The following is a 17,914-nucleotide window of genomic DNA, read 5'->3' as shown; positions in this document are numbered from 1 at the left end:
AACCCTTTTCAAATCCATTTATGTTTTTGTCAAGGAGAGTTCACCAATTTAATTAGGTGCATATGAAAAGATACCGGCTTTTGTTCCTTCTAAGCCTTTTGCTTGATAATTCAGCTAGGTGCCCCTCTTTTTTTTTTTTTCTGTATTGTTAAAACTAATGAATAACCATTTCTCATTCAGGTTCTGCTCACCATTCATGGTCTCATAGAGCTGGGGCACAGCTCCCTCAGGCATTTCTTTCCCAAGCTGAAAAAATCAAAATCTACTTAGTCTCTTTTTGTATGGAAGCTGTTCCCTACCTCTGACCATCATTGTTGCACTTTTCTGTGTCTTTTCTAATCTACTATGTCCTTTTTGAGAGAGACTTCGCTGTATTCAAGATCTGAAGGCACTATAACATAATGATGTTTTCAATTCCTTTCTGCTAAGCACTTGGATGATATTTTCATAAAACTATCAACCTCAAGATCTTTTTCCTGAATGACACGAGTTAAGAGTCACACTTTCCCCTCAGTGTTACTGGGTACTTACTGACATTGAGTTTTATTGCTATTTTAATCCCCGGTGACTCAGCTTTCTGTGAATCTTCTGCACAATCTTCAGAGTCAGCTTTGGATTTAGCTGTTCTCAATAAACAGTCACAAACTTTGCTCTTTGCCTGGTCACGCTTCTTCCTATACCATTTACAGATATATGCCACAGTTCAGATCCCAGTGACACCCCTAGGTGGACTCACCGATAATCTTCAATGATTGTAAAAATCACTAATTTATTCTTACCCTTTTTTTCCAAGGGTTTTTCTTTTTTTTTTTTTGACTAATTATTAACCCAGGGGATGACTTTCCCCCTCCCACAACGAAACTCCCTCTTTCAGCTGAAACACAACCGAAGTAGCTCTTACTCCTTCAAAACACCGTTACGGCTGATTGCAAATCACGACTTGCCTCCACAGGAGCTGCGTTGACCATGGAGATGCTACTGGTCAGCAATCCACCCAACTCCTGGAGCAAGCTGTTAGCGATAGCATCTGTCCTGGCAGGTTAGGTGGGTGCTCGTGGCCACCTTGTCTCTCCGGGGATGGTCCCGGAGGACCACCAAGGAGGCAGGCGTGCAGCTCGAGCCGCCCGGCAGCGCCTTCAGGAGGGGTCTGCATCCCAGCCGACTGCCCAAGGACTGCGGCGATCCCTGAACGGGACACGGGGAGGAAGGCACCGCTTGACCCCAAGGATGGGATTAGTGTAATTGCCATGTCCATGGAGAAAGCCCTCCGAGGAGGTAGGAGAGCGAGAAGATCCGATTACATATTTTGCATACAGCTATTGCCTTATGGACAAGTCATGTCTGCTCCTAATCTGAGATCAGTGAATGACAGTATTTTATATAGAACAGTAACTTTTGATTTACATATATGAGAGTTGTTGATTCTATCTGCGTCCAGATGTCTGGAAAAGGAAGCAGCTTTCCCCCACCTCCCTCCCGCTCCCTGAGAGGCTATTAACCTCCTACTGACGCAAACTAATATGCAGTCGCAATTCCCCAGCTCCGACTCAAAAATGCAGACATTACCATAATCGGCTAAAACAAGTATTTATAAACATTTCAACGGGCAAGATATGATCAGCAGGGGCCTTGAACATTTGTCTTAAAATTTATTAACCAACAGAAGAAAAAGTGGCATAAATAAAGCAAAGGGGTTTTGCTGCTGCTTTTTAAGAATAACCTGATGATATGAAATAATCTAGCAGACAATGTCATGAATTACGTGACCTCATGTTTTACAAACGCGACTCCTTCATCGCTATTATCGCAAAAACAACTGACTTTATGGCTGTAACTCATGGGAAAAAAAATTGTTCAATGTTTGCTTTCTATTTTTACTAGTGTTATTTAGAGAAATCTTGAAAACCCAACTATTAAAGCTCAGGATTTCTTCCTCCCTGGTTCAAGTTGTAATGCTTTTTCTAAAAACTACGACTTGTGAATTTGTTGTCTTGAAACCGTGTGTATTTGGACATCCAGCCATGGAACTTGGCTGAGCTATATTCACGTTCAAGAGACTTATCACACGTGGCTGAGTTTTATGAAGCAGTAGTGAGAAACTCCTGCTGATCTGCAATATAGTTCCAGAATAACTCTATTTGTATTAATGCAGTTGGTGGAGATTTGGCTGATCTAACAGAATGGATAGTATCCTAAAATAAGCCCAATAAAATAAAAGCTTTGTTAATGCACTTACCAAATTTCTTTTCATTTATTTGTAAAATTCTGTTAATTATTTACAATGATTCTCCATAAAGCTTTTGCAAATAAAGTCTGAACCTCTTTAGAGCACCTTCTCTTGATGGGATCAGAAGGTGCTGAAAGAGTCTATGGACTAAATAAATCATGATCCCTTCAAGAGGGGGCGTTGCCCATTGATTTGCACTATAGGGTTCCTGCCAAACAATGAAAAACAATCTGAAATAATCTTGAAATATATGGCACGTGCAACTGTGAATTGAGATAGAAAGGCTTGTGTGACATATCCAAATCTCTCAAGATGAAGATTCATCCAGGAACCAGCATCCTGCTCTAGGCACTTCATGTTTTAAATACCTATTTCTGCTGCAGCTGCTCAAAGCACTAGCATGGCCAGGAGACATACGCTCACAAAAAAAAGCAGGATGATGGAAAGTTGAGGACCAAGCCAATGTCAAGGGAAGCAGACAGAAGAAACAGACTGCACTGGGATTTTCGCCTTCCCAAATATGCCCAAACAGAGTCACTTTTCTGAGAGCAGAGGATTCAGGGTGCCTGGGCCAAATCACAAATCCTACCACGGCCCCTTCACGTGCTACGCTGAATTCCCTCTACTGCAGAGAACATGTTTGGGAACCACCTCTTGTGCTCTGGCATCTAACCCTACCTCCTATCCGTTGAGCTCGTTCAGGGTCTATGGGTGCTCGCAGGAGTCCTTCGGTGCCTGCTTAGCTCCTTTCACCTCTGGATCCTAGCGCATCTTTTGCAGATGCCTAAACCATCGCTTTACAGGAAGAAAATGAGATTAAAAGCCACGTGGACGCAAAGCAGAGGCCCATCGCTGCTTTTGCAGCGTGCCATGCACGGCAGGCAGGAGAGCAGGGCTAGGTGCCAGTCTGCAAGGGCAGCACCTTTGAGGGCTCCTGCACTAGCCCCGTACGGAGACGCACGTGGGAAAGAGTACATGAAGATCTCGGCTCTCATTTTGCGAAATTCTGGCTTCGTCTTGTGAAATTAGTCCACGTCGCACTGCGAGTGATGAGCGAGAGTGAGTCAGGACCCGAGCCGCAGCCGGCTGGCTCCAGCTCTCCCCTCCGAAGCCCAAAGGTTGGGAAAAATCTGGGACAAGTATTTATGGGTTCAGTGCTGCAGCTGAGGAGCCAGCAATGTAAGAGCAAAACACGGTCTTATTTGAGTTGCATCTGCAAAAGCAGTTGCTGTAGCTTTTTTATATTCATGAACAATTTAGATGTATTATAAATAACGTTTTATAAAAATAGAAGAGCAAGCTCAAATTTATCCCACAGTACTAAAAGCACAATTCCTGTTCACATAAGGGGGACGATGTAAGTATACACAGAGGACAAATTTGACCCAAACATGGCAAATAAATGGGTGTTTTATTTCTGCTTTAAGTACAGCAATGAGCAATTAAGCTCAAAACTTCAAAGCTATTAAAGTGACTAACTCCCACTGAAGTCAATGAAAGATAGAAACGTGAAGTCCTCTGAGGCTCTGTATTTTAATGTCTTGAATGCAGATTAAATATTTATAACTATTGCAATCTAACAAGATTTCAGCCTGAAAATTTCACTGCAATCTCTGAAGGAAATGGCTTGGAACAATTTCAGTTAAATATAAACAAAGACTGCATTTTGAAACCCTCACTCAGGTAAAGCTCCCATTGCCTTCACCAAATAAAAACGGCAAGATGAGGTAGGTAAAAATAAAGCCAATTTGACATAAGAGGATATTTATCCACTACAGCTACAACACTCTGTAGGAAAGCGTGGCATGCTCCGTAATTGAGTGGTAAGTTATCTTTCATATTATATTTTTCTTATGCAATTTATTTCACAATGATTAAATCAAAAATATAAGCAATGAACTTACCCAAATTCTTTGATCAGGCAATTGGAACTGGGAGCAAAATTGAAACAAAAACAACACATTATTCCTGCGTTGGAACCCTCATTGCAATCAATCTACTAATTAAGATTTTATTTAAAGATACTAATTAAGATGTTATTCTGAATGATTTGTTGCATCGGGGTATTCTCTCCCTAAAAATGCAATCCTTGTAATGGCAAATTACTGTGAAATACCGTTAAACGATCTAATTTTCATAGCTTTTGAGCCACTGCCACTGGGAAGGATTTTGCCCAGGCAGGGACCGGGTAAGGACTAGAGTTTATGTCTTTAATCTCTACTTCAGAAGCCTATTTTAAAGATCCATCTGTTAGCTGTCATCTTATCCAGTTAAAAAAAATAAATTCTTGCTTCATCAGGTAGCAAGTTTCAGAAATAAATTCACCTACAGAAATACAAACTTGTAGGACACAAACAATAATTTTTTTCATATTTAACACAGATAAATCCTGCCAGCAGAAAATGAAAACTTGCAGTGCACTCCACACCTGTACTTTTACAGGGGTGAACAGGACTATAAAGGAAAAACAGCTTTTCTGCAAGTCGTTCCCCAGTCCTCCATAAATACTGAGCCAAATGCTGCCTTTGCAAACAGGAGACTCCTTTCTATTAAAGTCTGCAAGAAAGCAGATTTTGGCATTTACTCTTTTGACAGGACATGTGATGGTGGTTTAGGGTTTTTTTTACAATATATTAAGAGTGCATGTTACACTCATGACCTTTGTATCCATCCATCTCACACCAAGTTAAAGACGTTATCCCTAGCAGCTAGGTAAGCGATAAAACGAAAGCCAGTCTTTACCGTGGATTTTTTTTTTTTTTTCTGTTGCACAATGAGGAATGTGGAGGAATGGGCAAAAAGGTAGAACGGGCATATCTGTGCGCTCCCGTGCATGTGTTTAGCAACGCAGGTGCAGAACTAACCCTCCCTCCTGGCAGAGGGTGCTCGGCCGGCACCGCAGCGGGGAGGGGGCATCCGACACCTCCTGCTCACACTGGCGGACTCGGTGACCACACCGGGACCTTCCTTGGGCACCAACGACAGATTTAACCAACCCTCCGGGAAAAAACACGAAGGGTGAAATCCCGACCTCCTGCCCGCTAACGGCAAAACGCCCAACGTCCCCATTTCACCTGCACGCCTACGCCATCCTCACCTAACTCCCATTAACCCTCCTCCCGTTCCCCAGGTAACTCAGTCTCATACAACGCTACGTAGAAGAGTATCCAACTCCTTCCCTGCCCACCACAGCCAAACTCCTAATGGTGCGTTTTACCCAGACAGCCTCCCTTCCCACCCACTGACCACGCTACCTACCGCCGTCATCAGACCAACCTGCAGCATTTAAATAATTTACTGTTAATTTACAGCCCCTTAGCTGCTCTAACAGAATCACTCACTTGATGGAAAGGAACCAGCCTGGTTTTACACCAGGGGACACAAAGAGGATTGAGCTCCTGTTTGCATATTTGTGCATTAGTACTATCTGCTGTGAAATGGGAATTTTTACTTGCTGCTTTGCAACTTGGGCAAATAAGGTAACTCTGCAAGAGGTGCTGAGCTGCTGTTAAATCCTGTACATAAATTCTCAGCAATTTTTATACTTAATAGATCCGTTACTTCCTTCAGGCATTGGAACTGGAACGGGGTGTTTTTCGGCACTCTCCACCCATGCGATAGCTTTATGTTTGTGCATCTGCAACTATATATGCCATCAGCTGCTCTTCCCAGTTCTCCAGAAGTCCCGTATTTCAGAATATATTCCATACAACTTAGGACATAACAACTGTTGACTTCATTGGGGGGAAAAAAGAAAAAAGGCAAGTGGTGGCAGATTAGTGGCATGGTTTGCCCAGGAATTAGAGGAAGCTGAACTAGAGACAGCAGCTCCTGGCTGTGTGCTTAAAATACAAGACATGTATGGGGTGTCATTATTAGGATGAAACAGCCCGTAGTCAGCAAGGGGTTCAAATTTGCAAATATCACAGAGCATTTTATTTCAGGCATAAGATTTAACCCAAATTTTTAGCAAAAGCTCCTTAAGCAAGGAGGAGGAGGACAAAATGAGGGTGCCGTGTTGTTGAAGAAAAGCAACGTATAGTTGGCGTACAGGTCCTCTTTCTATACTACATACACATTGCAGTTGTTACACATTTTAGGGACACCCTCCTAAATTTTTGTTATCCAGCAAATAAGCAGCAGGATTATGCCCTATGAACAAGACAGCAGCCCTCTCATATAGCATGTCTTCAGGTACGGAGGAGCGGGGATCCTACAAAGTCACTGCACACGCTATAGCTAGCCCACAGCGGCGACCTAAAAGAGATGGAGCATTTGCTTATAAGACTTGAAAGAATTGGGTGGAAGGTTTTGTCTCTTTTCTGGGAGTCCTTAAATATTGACAACTGGGATGCTCAGCTTTGCTGGCCCGACTTTGAATCTACATTGCCTCCTTGTAGTCAATATTGACTCCACTGCAACGGCCCAGAGCATGGGAGAGTGCTGAAGAAGACATGGGTAGCTGCAACAGTTGGTAGCTACGCTATGGTTTTGGAGGAACACAGTTCTAAAACATACATGTAGTTTGAATCTGGCTTCCTCTATAATCAAAACATGTTGTTTCATCTGCAAAACATCAAGAAGCTCAGAACAATGCTTATGCTTTTCCACCACAATGGTGCAGCAAAAACTGTGTGTTTTAGGAAATCCAAAAATGACTAAGACTGCATTCATTTCTCTGCACCTGCTTTGAAGCATCAACAGGCTTGTTTACAACATCAAAATTCCCAAAATACTTACTTGTGGATGAAACAAGAATCCCGGGGAAGGTCTCAAGTATTTCTCTTTTAAAGCTTCCAGTGGGTCAGTTAATTTTCTTTTCTCTACTCTGTAAATGTTAAAATTAGATTTGCTTGTGATGAATCAGTCTCAGAGATTAATAATTATACAGCTACTCACGTTTAAAATAGTCAATTATACATCAAGTAATTTGTTTCTCAGAGATAACAGTAAAAGATAAGGAAGTATAGTCAACTCGCGATTCCTGCATACAACTCATTACTGCGGGTGGGGGCTGTGAATTAAAGGGAGATTATACCATTTACATAGGAAATAATCCCATTTCAAAAGACCGGTAATAATTATAACAGGAACCAATGACTAACTACCAAGCACTTTTATGAAGAAATAAGGCAACTGAGTGTGCTCTCCACTCAGAGGAGAGGAATTCAAGGCAAGAGGAGCCTTGAGCAATGGGTCCCTTCTCATCTGCCCGTGCGAGACATCCCAGCCACCATCCTGGAACCCTCTCCTCGTGCACGGCCGCACACAAGCAGGGCGAGAAAGGCGGCCTTGTAGGAATGCACTGAATCTGATGTGCCAGCAACAAAGACTGTTGGGCATTTAGGCAGCGAAACACAGCACGGATAACTCAGAAGCAGTGTGGAAATTTGAGGTTTTTGCTTTTTCTCTGTTACTGATGTGTACGGTTTAAGGGACAGATTCCGTTGTCTATACGTAGATGTAACTCACGGCAAAGGAAGGCTCGGTAACAACTGGCCTCGTGCTACGCTGCCAGGATTTGTACAGATTTCATTAGTTTGTAATGCAGGACCATAAAACACGGATCATTATTTCCACTGCTTCAGGCATTTAAAATTAATATGACGCAAAGAAAACCTATGGTCTAATACAGATATCAATCTGGCATGAATAAAACCATCTCAGTAAATAGCATCACATCCTGTTTCTTCATAATGCATACCTGTCGTCTTATGTGGGAGCATTCTTGAAAAACTTTGCCCATAGCATTTCTTTTTCAGATAGAGTAATAAATTAACATCATTTACATGGCAGTAACTTTTTTTTTTTTTTTAACAATAGGCTGTAAAATCAGTCATTTATATTACAGACAAATATTTTTATGGCTAATATTTCTCTAAACTAATTTAGATGCATGACTTTGGCTGGTTACAGATATATAAGCAGAAAGGCGAAGGGCAAAGAGGGGCTGACGTACACAGGATGCAGGTGAAATCCAGATCCCAGTGAGATCCATCTCAGCACTACTGGGAATCACTGAGGGCTCAGGATTTTACCACTGGTTTTTAAAACCTCAGCTCACTGACAGTGTGTGCTTGTGCACCCATCAAAGCCAACGACAAGGCTCCCATTGATTTCACAGGGTAGATCAGATTAACTAGCCCACTGGTTAGGGTTTGTACACACAAGGACACTGCGCCTTCAATTATATTAACAAAATGCCCAGATAAACCAACCCATTGCACAAATCAGTGAAAAAAACGGCTGAAATCACTCTCAATTTCCTTACTTTCTATACACCTTAGGACAAATTTGCTTCTTTTTTGGACTTATGAGATATTCCTACTTAATTCAGGTGGTGTACAACTGGCACCCTGGTGAGATGCTCTCTACTTTCCAGGGGAAGGCGGAGGGCAGTAAAGGTGAGTGGGGAGCATTTTGGAAGAAAAGGAATTTGGGGCAACCAGCGATGTCCAATACACAGTAAATATACAAATATCCAATACCGATGCCAATTGGTTTCTGGGTAAGAGAATGCATTCAACTTCTGCATGCCAAGCTGCGCAGGTTAAACTAATGACTCACTGCAACGAGGGCAGTCATGAAGACTTGCTAATTGCAGCAGTACCGGACCCGGGGTTTGCTCTGAGCAGCTCGGATTTGAGGTGGGGTGCGCGGGTCACCCCGTGCCCGGGTGGTGGGACGACGCCTCCAGGGACGGTGGGAAGGGGACGGGGTTGTCCTGCATCTGCGGGCAGGTGGTCCTGGCAGACCTAAGTGCCTGTACCAAAGGATGCTAGAAGGCAGCAGATAGTCCGTTACCTGTAAATGGGATCCATAAAGAACGGGGTGGGCCTGGCGTGCTGCAAGGAGGACTCCGAAGCTTTCCTTTGCTCGAGGTCGCCTCCTTTCTTTTCTCCAAAGACGTGGTTTTTCCGAGGCTCAGCTTGTTTTGTGCCGCTGGCTCGACTTCTGCTGCCCATGCTGAGATCTAGAGGCTGGTCCTGGCTTGCCGCAGAGGGGGCTGCTGGCTTTGAGGGTATGGGAGTAAGTGGCTTCTCCTCCTTACGCTTTATGGTGAGGTCAAAGGGAGACTCAGAGCTTCCCTTTGGGATCTTCTTTATTTCACTGGGTGATTGGGGCTCCACTTTCAAGGGTAACGGTCTCAAGTCTCTATCAGGAAATGGATACATTGATTGAGAGAATGCTGGAAAAAACGGGAGGGGAAACATGGAAGGGTAAGGTAAGGCTCCGACTTTTTTGTCTTGCAGCCCCACAAGTCCTGTTGAACCAAAGTACTTTTCAGCAATAGAAGCAATAGCCTTTATAGAATCATTCACCGCTCCTGACACCGCAGTCTGCTCCTCTAAGGATGGTGAGAAAATGGAATGATTGCTGTGGTCTTTCTTATTATTTATTGAAGCCAGGCTCTGCAGAGAGCTTACTTTGTCTTTGAACATTTTACCATTTTCTTTAAATTTCTCTTTCTCACTTTCAATGTCACTTTCCAGATCAGAGCCCGAGGTGGTTTCCAGGTCACTGCCACTGGGGGTACTGACATCGTCAAGGTCAAGGTCACTACTCTCTGACTGGTCACTGAGTTTCTCATGCGGCCTCTCTTCAGAGGACCTCTCTGGTTGAAGCTCCACTGGCTTATTCTCCCCTACTGATGGTTGCTTATTTAGTGCCTTCAAAATATCCTGGGTGGCTGGCAGTATCTGAGGATTTGTCATGAGGGGACTTTGACTTTTGTTTGTCTGATCTGCGCTCGGTAGTCCTTTAACAGGAGAACTAGTAGGTAGCAAAGGTGGCCTGTGGTACAAGCCTGAAGGAAACAGACCAGGGAAGCTAAAAGAAAATCCAGGAGCTGTTGGAAAGGTAAGACCAGCAGGATGCCTATTGGCTCCAAAATAGTCAGCAAGGCCCGGATTTGCATGATTCATATTAACCATGGACGTTTTATCCATAGCTGGGGTTCCAGGAAGTGAAATGCCTTGGCCAAAAAATCCTCCTGCTGCAAAATGGTTCTTGCCCTCACAAAATCTCCTGTGTTTATTTAAGGAAGACGTAGTGCTGAACATTTGTCCACAGTCTTTGCACTTGATTTGGGTTCTGCAATCAGCATGCATGCGCTTATGACGACAAAGGTTTGAAAACTGAGTATAGGATTTATGGCAGACCTCACCTGTATGTAAACAACAACAACAACACATCTCAGGCTTTATGGTAATTGCCCCCACCCCCAAAATTTTGCAAATAACACCATTTTTTTACCCGCCAAATGTCAATTAGGAAGCCGTAAGGAGAAGGCTGGGTGCACAAATGTACGAAAAGCTACCGTACTCTTCCAAAGCAAGGCATCCAAGCAGACAAATGTCTAAAGACAGCACCAAAACCCGCTCCGAGAAACAGAAAGGGTCTGAAATCACTAAAAGACAAAGTTCCCGTGTTTGCTCTTTGCATTGCACACTGATGCATATTCGGTACCATTATTCCATATTGCATTAGCACCCAGAGCCCCACCAAGAGCCACGGCTCGGTGCTGTAATACCGTATGAACCCACGGTGCTCCTGTGCGAGCGAGCACTTGTGTCTTCAAATGACATCCATTTATGTCACTATTCACATGTGGAAAGTTAGTCATTAAAATAAATATTTGCAGGACCAGACAGGAGATAGACAGAGCTGCCTCACAGAGCTTTCAGTCTGCAAGACCACAAGGATATGAAAGAGGTGAAGGAGGAGACAACCGGGCATTTCCAAGTGCATAACCTTATGAACAAACAACATTTTTTTCCACTTACAATTAAGAATTTAATCTCATGGAAGTCCAGGCTAGAGCCTGAGTAACCTCAATCTAGTACGCTCATATGTCCAAAGCACTTCTATTCGTGTAATGCATACAGTCCCTACAGGTGCCTGGGATGCTGTAACTCTAAATTCCACATCTTAATAAATTTACTAGTTTTAATATTGCTTATTTGTCTCCTGCACATGAAAAAAATATTCTCTACTCCAACAACAATTTCCTTTAAGAATGCAGCTGTATTTATTTGCATGTCTGATGCTCAAAACAGCTCGATGGATTTCCTTTCAAACTCCTCTGGGATGAGAACAGCTTCAGCCTCACAAAAGCAGCACTCGGAGAAAGCTTGAAACCACAGAGGGGAGATCTACCTTGAGCTCACGGGCCTGATCTAGCCTGCGACACTTGGCACGTCGGAGCCCAGCTTCCCCCAACCATTTTCAGTAGCAGGAGGCTGAAAGCGGTCCCGGTGGTGCGGACGGAGACACTATGAAGACTGAATCACATCATTGAAGCAAACGGGATTTTGCGGGTCCCTGATTTTCTGGCTGCAACAAAACTTAGGGAGGAAATTGGGGCAGCAACCAGTTATACGTCTGTAAGTTAAAATGTGGTTTGGAAGAGGGTAACGCTCAGCTCCCCATCCTTTGGAAGAGCAGTGGCATCGGGCAAGGCCCAAGGCTGCGCTATGTCTTGCGCTCTTCATTCTGCTAAAATTTGTCCGTACCTCTGCACTACCTTGTTCTTAACAGCATCAGCTCCAGCCTTGTTGAAAAACAAGGCAGCCGCATTATCAGTAAGCAGTGTTATCCCTCTGTGATAATTCCTTTTTTTTTTTTTTTTTTTTTTTTCCCCAGCCAGGAAAAAGCATGTGGCCACTTTATTTTTATTTAATTTGTGTTATATCATAAGCTCTCATCTTTCACACATCAAAGCCACACAACAATACACATTGTGTATTCTGAGGCCTTTTTAACAATCATTTTCATGATTTGAGACAGACTGACATAATTTACAATGGCTCTATTTTAAGCCTGCAAAGGAAACTGAATTGAATGTATCCCATCCTGCACTCTTGGTTCCCATGAACTGCAATCACGTCCTCTAACTTCCACTCGCACCGGGGCCCGCGCTAACCTTCCTGCTCCTCTAAATCTCTGCCCTTGAGAAACTTGACCACTTGTTGTCATCTCTTAACTGTTTACCTCTTCAGCAGGCTGCTTCATATCTCAGCAACAATGCTGCTATTGTTCGAGGGCCTGATCCTGCCTCATCCACCCGTTTTCCCTGTTCACGTCCCGTTGACGTCCCCGGGACAATTCATGGGGTAAAGAGTCCAGAATTGGGCCCAAACACAGGAAATTTGCAATGCGGTAATTCAGGAAGAACGTTTGTTGCTGTGTATCAGTTACTGTTCCTGCTGGAAATCTTCATTCACAAGGAAAGACAAGAAAGAAAAGAGAGAAATAAAAAATAAAATTAAAAAGAAAGAAGAAAAAAGATGGAAGAGAAAGGAAAAAGAGAGACAAGAAGGAAGAGAAAAACAGAAGGGAAGGGGAGGGGAGAAGAAGGAGGAGAGGAGAGGAGAGGAGAGGAGAGGAGAGGAGAGGAGAGGAGAGGAGAGGAGAGGAGAGGAGAGGAGAGGAGAGGAGAGGAGAGGAGAGGAGAGGAGAGGAGAGGAGAGGAGAGGAGAGGAGAGGAGAGGAGAGGAGAGGAGAGGAGAGGAGAGGAGAGGAGAGGAGAGGAGAGGAGAGGAGAGGAGAGGAGAGGAGAGGAGAGGAGAGGGAAAAAGAAAGGAAAAAAGAAAAGAAATTATTCTAGTTCCTTGAAAATGCTTGATTTTCTCTGGAGAAGTACTTTCTGTTTCTTTTTTTGGAAAATATTTTATTTGCCTATTTAACATAGAACTATTTTTTTATTTAATATAGAACTATTTGTCATTTATTTGTTGCAGTACAAAGCTCCGATTTTTCTGCTATTTTCTCCTATTTTTAGCCTAATCACAAGCATAAGGTTTCTGCTCCCACAATGAAAGTCACCTCCGTTCCTCATGGTACCGAATCAGGCCCCTTACCTTCACTGTTGAGGCCTTACACAAAAAGCTCCCCATGCTCCCATCAGGCTGATCACAGGAACCAAAATTAAACTGACCAAAATGGTGACTCAGGTGACATATCCATAGGTTTGCACAAGCATCATCTTGGATATTATGGGCCAACTCTTCTCCTTGTGTAAAGCAGGATAACTCCATCAACACCGATAGAGTTACGCCTAACAGAGCAGCAGAGCATCAGACCATGCGTATTTTTCCAGAAAAAAATAATCTCCAATGCATACATTTACAAGGCGAGGCTAATATATAATTAAAAACAAATCGTGTTTTGTGAACTTTTGATCTTCTACCAGGTTGTGTTGAGGGCCTGCTGCTTATTCACATGACTGTATTAAATATAACACTCAGGTATGCTACAGAGGCCAGTGGGTGAAAAGGGGTGTATTGGCACAGATTTGGTCTTCCTAAAGTTTGGGAAGTTCTCCCCTAAAGAACATCGATACATTATTAAATTATTCTTCTACATTAATATAATCAAAAGTCAACAGAACCAAGAAATACCCTACTCTGGAGAAAAGCAAAAATACACACTTACAATTGAGATATATCCTTCCAAACTATTAAGGGAGATGCAAATTAATCATTTGACTAAATATATTTTATCTCAGTGTTAAAAATAAACTAAAGCAATAATGGTAACACCATTAAAATATGTAAATATTTATTATTATAAACTCAATCAAACAATTAACAGTTGTACTGAGGACTTTACCTTTTGGAGCATAAAAGTTATTTAAAACTATTTAACGAGGTGCTGCTTGCTCAAGGTGCCTCTTGCATTTAACAGGCAGTCTATTCAATCCACGGGATCTCAAGGCTGGCAAAGAAATTTTGGGCCCAGGTCCGAAGCTGTTACTCCCCAGAGTAGTCTTACTCTTGGGGACCGTCACCTGAAGCCTGGGTGTAACATGGCATCAGTGAAGCGCACACCGAGCGCTCCGCTGATTTTGGAGGAGACTGTGTCTAAATCGATTATGCCACCTTGACCTCCGTGGATATTCCCAGGAGCCAGGACTCCTCAGATAAATTTGTGTTACAAGATCTACCTCTTTTTCAGCGCATGACTTTTATTTCCAAGTAAAGCTTTGCTTAAACTTTAGTAGATGGGGGATGGTTATCAACTTTAATTGCTTCCACATATCAAAGCAACAGAAGCTGGGTTTGATTTCTCCTATTACACCTTATTACACCCTTTAAATCTCAGCGCCATACTTTTAAGCAACTAACTTGTAAGGGAAGCTTCCCTCCTTGCAGCTTTTATTGCTCTACAGACCCCAGGTTTAATGCAAACTCCCAATCTGGTTCCCAAATTGCAAAAATTCATCTCAGGCCTATGCACACTCTGTACCGCGATTGTCTCTGGACCCCAAATTAGCCAGCAGTTAAGTTTGCATATTTTCTGCTTATTAAAAAAAATTACCGTAAGTACTATTTTGAATATGTTCAGTCTATTATGGCATGTGGTTTCTATTTGGAGAGGCTGGAGATTTTGCGAAGGCAGTGAGTAATTACCTTAGTGTTGGTGAGTTTTCACTCAAGCTTGGGTGGTGTACTGTAATAAGAGACAGTTGCCATAAACAGACTGGTACGAGTAAATCATGGTGTGTGGCCTTTCTGGTGGAAAACAGATATCTCCTTTAGGTGACCCTACCTCCCTCCCATCGCTCAGCAAAGCCTACCAAACATGTGGTCTCCAAACCCTTTTGTTCTGCAATTACATGGCTGTTATTCATAGGTTGCTCAATGGGTTTTCATCCCTCACACTGTACATAACGAAGAATACCGGTTGCTGTTTTGATTTATCAGAATAAATAGCAACAAAGAGCATTTGAGAGATCATTTCTTTTATGAGAGGGGCCACTTAAGACTTTTATGTAGGGCATTGCAACAGGACCATCTAAAAACTCCCTACCTATCCAGAAGTTACTGTTTTGTAATAATTATAATCTTTAAGCGTAATTACTTAACCTGTAATCAGGTTTAAAATGACTAGTGATATTTATTATCGGATCTAGTTATACATTTTCTCATTGAAGAAGCCCAAACCAAAAGTATTATCCAACCCAATGGCAGGTATACAGATTTTGCACAAGTGAGTCTTTCAAGCCAATACTCCTCCTCTTGAGGAATTACGCTAGCGTGCAGCCGCCGCTTTGTCCGGGTGTGGTGTTGGTATTTTAGTAAATTATTGTTGAGAGCAGCAAAAGATTAAGAGGTTTAGCGGACAAGTAGGGGAGGTGGTCACAAGGTGCCTTTCGAGATATAGCAGGTGCCTGAAAAGACTGTGGTGAAGATTAGCACTACCAAGAACAATATTCTTAAATATTTTCTGCCTCTGCTTCCCTGGTGAGAGAAAGCAACCTGCAACGTTACCGTGCACCCAGCTTCCCCATCTCCTAGCAGGATTTGGCTCAGCAGTAAACACAACCCGTGAGACTTTGAGGATCCATTTTATAGCCCAGTACAGAGTCAGGCCCACATACGAGACAAGTTTTATTGCCGGAGCAGCTGTTGGCAAAGATCTAATAGCTCAACTCAATACTTAAAATCTGGGGCATGCAAAGGAGCCTCAAGGAGGGTGGCAAGCTCCTCCAACTGAAACTCACTGCCTCTGAGGTTTATTTTCCAACTCCAGCAAAAGTCATGGCATCTGCTGTGGAGACTCTGTGGCCCAAAATTAACTCCTAAAGCACCGCAGCCTTCCAGGTACTGCTGGCTCTGCCTAATTCCCAGCATGTCCTGACTGTGGTGGCAGCCACCGCCACCCTTCCCTGCCCACCCCGGCACTGCCACCTCCTCCCCTGCGCCAGCACTAACGCTGCCCTGCGCAGCGGGGCCGGATCCGGCATGGGGCACGGCACGGGGAGCTGCTGCTCGTGCGGAGGAGAAGGAAGGAGAGCAGCCACCTTGGCACGGTGCAAAGCAATGAGGCTGCAGCCGCCGAGCCTGGAGTGGCTCCTTCTTGCTAAATCTCGCTCCCCACTTGCTCTTCGCATCCGTGCGTGGAAAAATATCCCCGGGACAACAGGTACATTTATACAGCATACAGTGCCTGGCTCAAAAGGAAAATTGTACGAAAATAACGCTTTGCATTGGACTACGAATTACCCAGAACTCATTTAATAACTCACAGCCCCCGCGAAACCGGTGAGAAATTCAACGGGAGCGCAACACAACCTCCTGCTTCCAGATTATGGTGCTTTACGACAAACGAAATAACACTTAACCAAAGATGTTTAGTTGAAGACTTACATATAAAAGGTTTGACACTGCTGTGGATGTGTTTATGCTGTTTGAGGCCTGAAGAAGTGGCAAAGGTTTTGCCACACTCTGGACAAGCGTGAGCACGAGCCCCAACATGCTGGGAACGAATATGCCTCTGAAGGTTGCTGGGGTCCGTGAAAACCTGCTAGGAAATGAGTACTGATTAACCAAGAAACTTGACTGCGGAAGAAGCCAGTTATTACAAGAGTCTTTTAAAATTCAAACCTTGGAGCTATGTGGGGACTATTTAAGATTAAAAACCTCGCTAATGGGCGTCAATGGGAGCTGTGCCTGCAGGATAGGGCCTCAGTTTCCCACGATCAGCCAAGTGTTTGGTGGATCTGTTAACCCCTTTGCAGCCACTGCAGCAGATGCATTTGAGCCTGCCATTAGAAATTGCGCTTTTGAGGTCAGGGACTTCACAGAAAACGAGACAAAACGTGGCTGCTTGAAACCTCTAAGCATTACTGCAATAGAAACACTTTATAGCGACAACTGAGTGCGTGACGGTGAGAAATCCTGTACATGACATAGTCCTAGCACTCAGGGCTTGGCTGTGTCTTATGAGTGTCAGCTCAATATAAAATTCTCATTACTGCAGCAAACCTACTTAAAAACAAGAAAGTCCTCATGCAAAAGGCCCAAGCTTTGGGAATCTGATAAAAAGCAATGCAGAGCACCACATCCTGTACAAATAACCGACACAGCAAGCCCGGTGCTAGGAAGTGGCAGAGATGCTCTAGAGATGAGATAGTTGCGCTTACTTAGCGCAGCTGGGGCCCATCGCTATTTCTTATCTGAATTTATATTGCAGTAGTGTCCTGAAGTTTCTGGTCCCGAGGGCTGGCACGCAGCCTAGGGAACCCACCCGCCTTGCATTTCCCCGGGGTTTCTTGCCCCTCAGTGATCCTTTTACACCCCACCAGTCCTCGCAAGACACCAAGCCCTGAGCTCGGGGATGCTCAGCATCCTGCATCAGCGCTCATTTCAGACTCCACAGCCATTTCCAAATCAAAAGAGGTAAAACCCCAACATATTTATAAAGGAGAAGTGTAAACCCTTGAGAAACTGTCTGGAGCATGGCAGAAGCCCTACGCCCTCCTGCATCCCAGCCCCAGGCATCCCCACTTCCATGCTCCCGTGTATCCAGCAGCATAAGAAGCGCCAGGCAGCCTACAAATTCACTGTACCTTGGCACAGTTTTCACACTCGTAGTGCTTCCCGCTGTCGTGTGACATTTGGTGCCGTATCAAGTTGGACTTCCAGTTAAAAGCTTTGGGGCACTGGTCACACTTGTATTCCCTCTCCTCGCTGTGCGACAGCATGTGCTTCTCCAGGCTGCGGAAACAGGAACAGGTCTCAGTGAGGTCCCCCCCACACAGGGGTTTATCAGTGGTTTATAGGAAGAGGACACAGCAGAACACATAATTACAGCAAAAAAAAATTTTAAAAAGCCCCAAAGGCCCAACCCTGACAGACCCAAGTCCTTTGAGTACCAGGCTCATCCCAGCCGGGAGGCAGA

The 17,914-nt window shown here is 43.9% G+C and overlaps 1 protein-coding gene across 3 annotated transcripts in view; it reads right to left on the bottom strand.

Annotated features, from left to right (window-relative positions):
- The window catches only part of MECOM (MDS1 and EVI1 complex locus), a 345,547-nt gene that overhangs the window by 14,156 nt on the left and 313,477 nt on the right, over positions 1-17,914 (bottom strand). For 2 of the 3 annotated variants that reach the window (XM_052804152.1, XM_052804155.1), the window contains 5 exons: positions 17,583-17,730; positions 16,381-16,537; positions 9,032-10,394; positions 6,968-7,055; positions 4,132-4,158 (listed from right to left, as the gene is read on the bottom strand). In XM_052804152.1, the coding sequence (XP_052660112.1) occupies positions 4,132-4,158; positions 6,968-7,055; positions 9,032-10,394; positions 16,381-16,537; positions 17,583-17,730 (1,783 nt within the window). The remainder of the gene's footprint in view (positions 1-4,131; positions 4,159-6,967; positions 7,056-9,031; positions 10,395-16,380; positions 16,538-17,582; positions 17,731-17,914) is intronic. The other variant, XM_052804154.1, reaches the window with a different exon arrangement.

This window comes from Harpia harpyja, chromosome 12 (assembly GCF_026419915.1).
Source record: "Harpia harpyja isolate bHarHar1 chromosome 12, bHarHar1 primary haplotype, whole genome shotgun sequence".
Taxonomy (NCBI): domain Eukaryota; kingdom Metazoa; phylum Chordata; class Aves; order Accipitriformes; family Accipitridae; genus Harpia; species Harpia harpyja.
The sequence above is the reverse complement of the archived record's forward strand: the minus strand, read 5'-3'. Positions and strand labels throughout refer to the sequence as shown.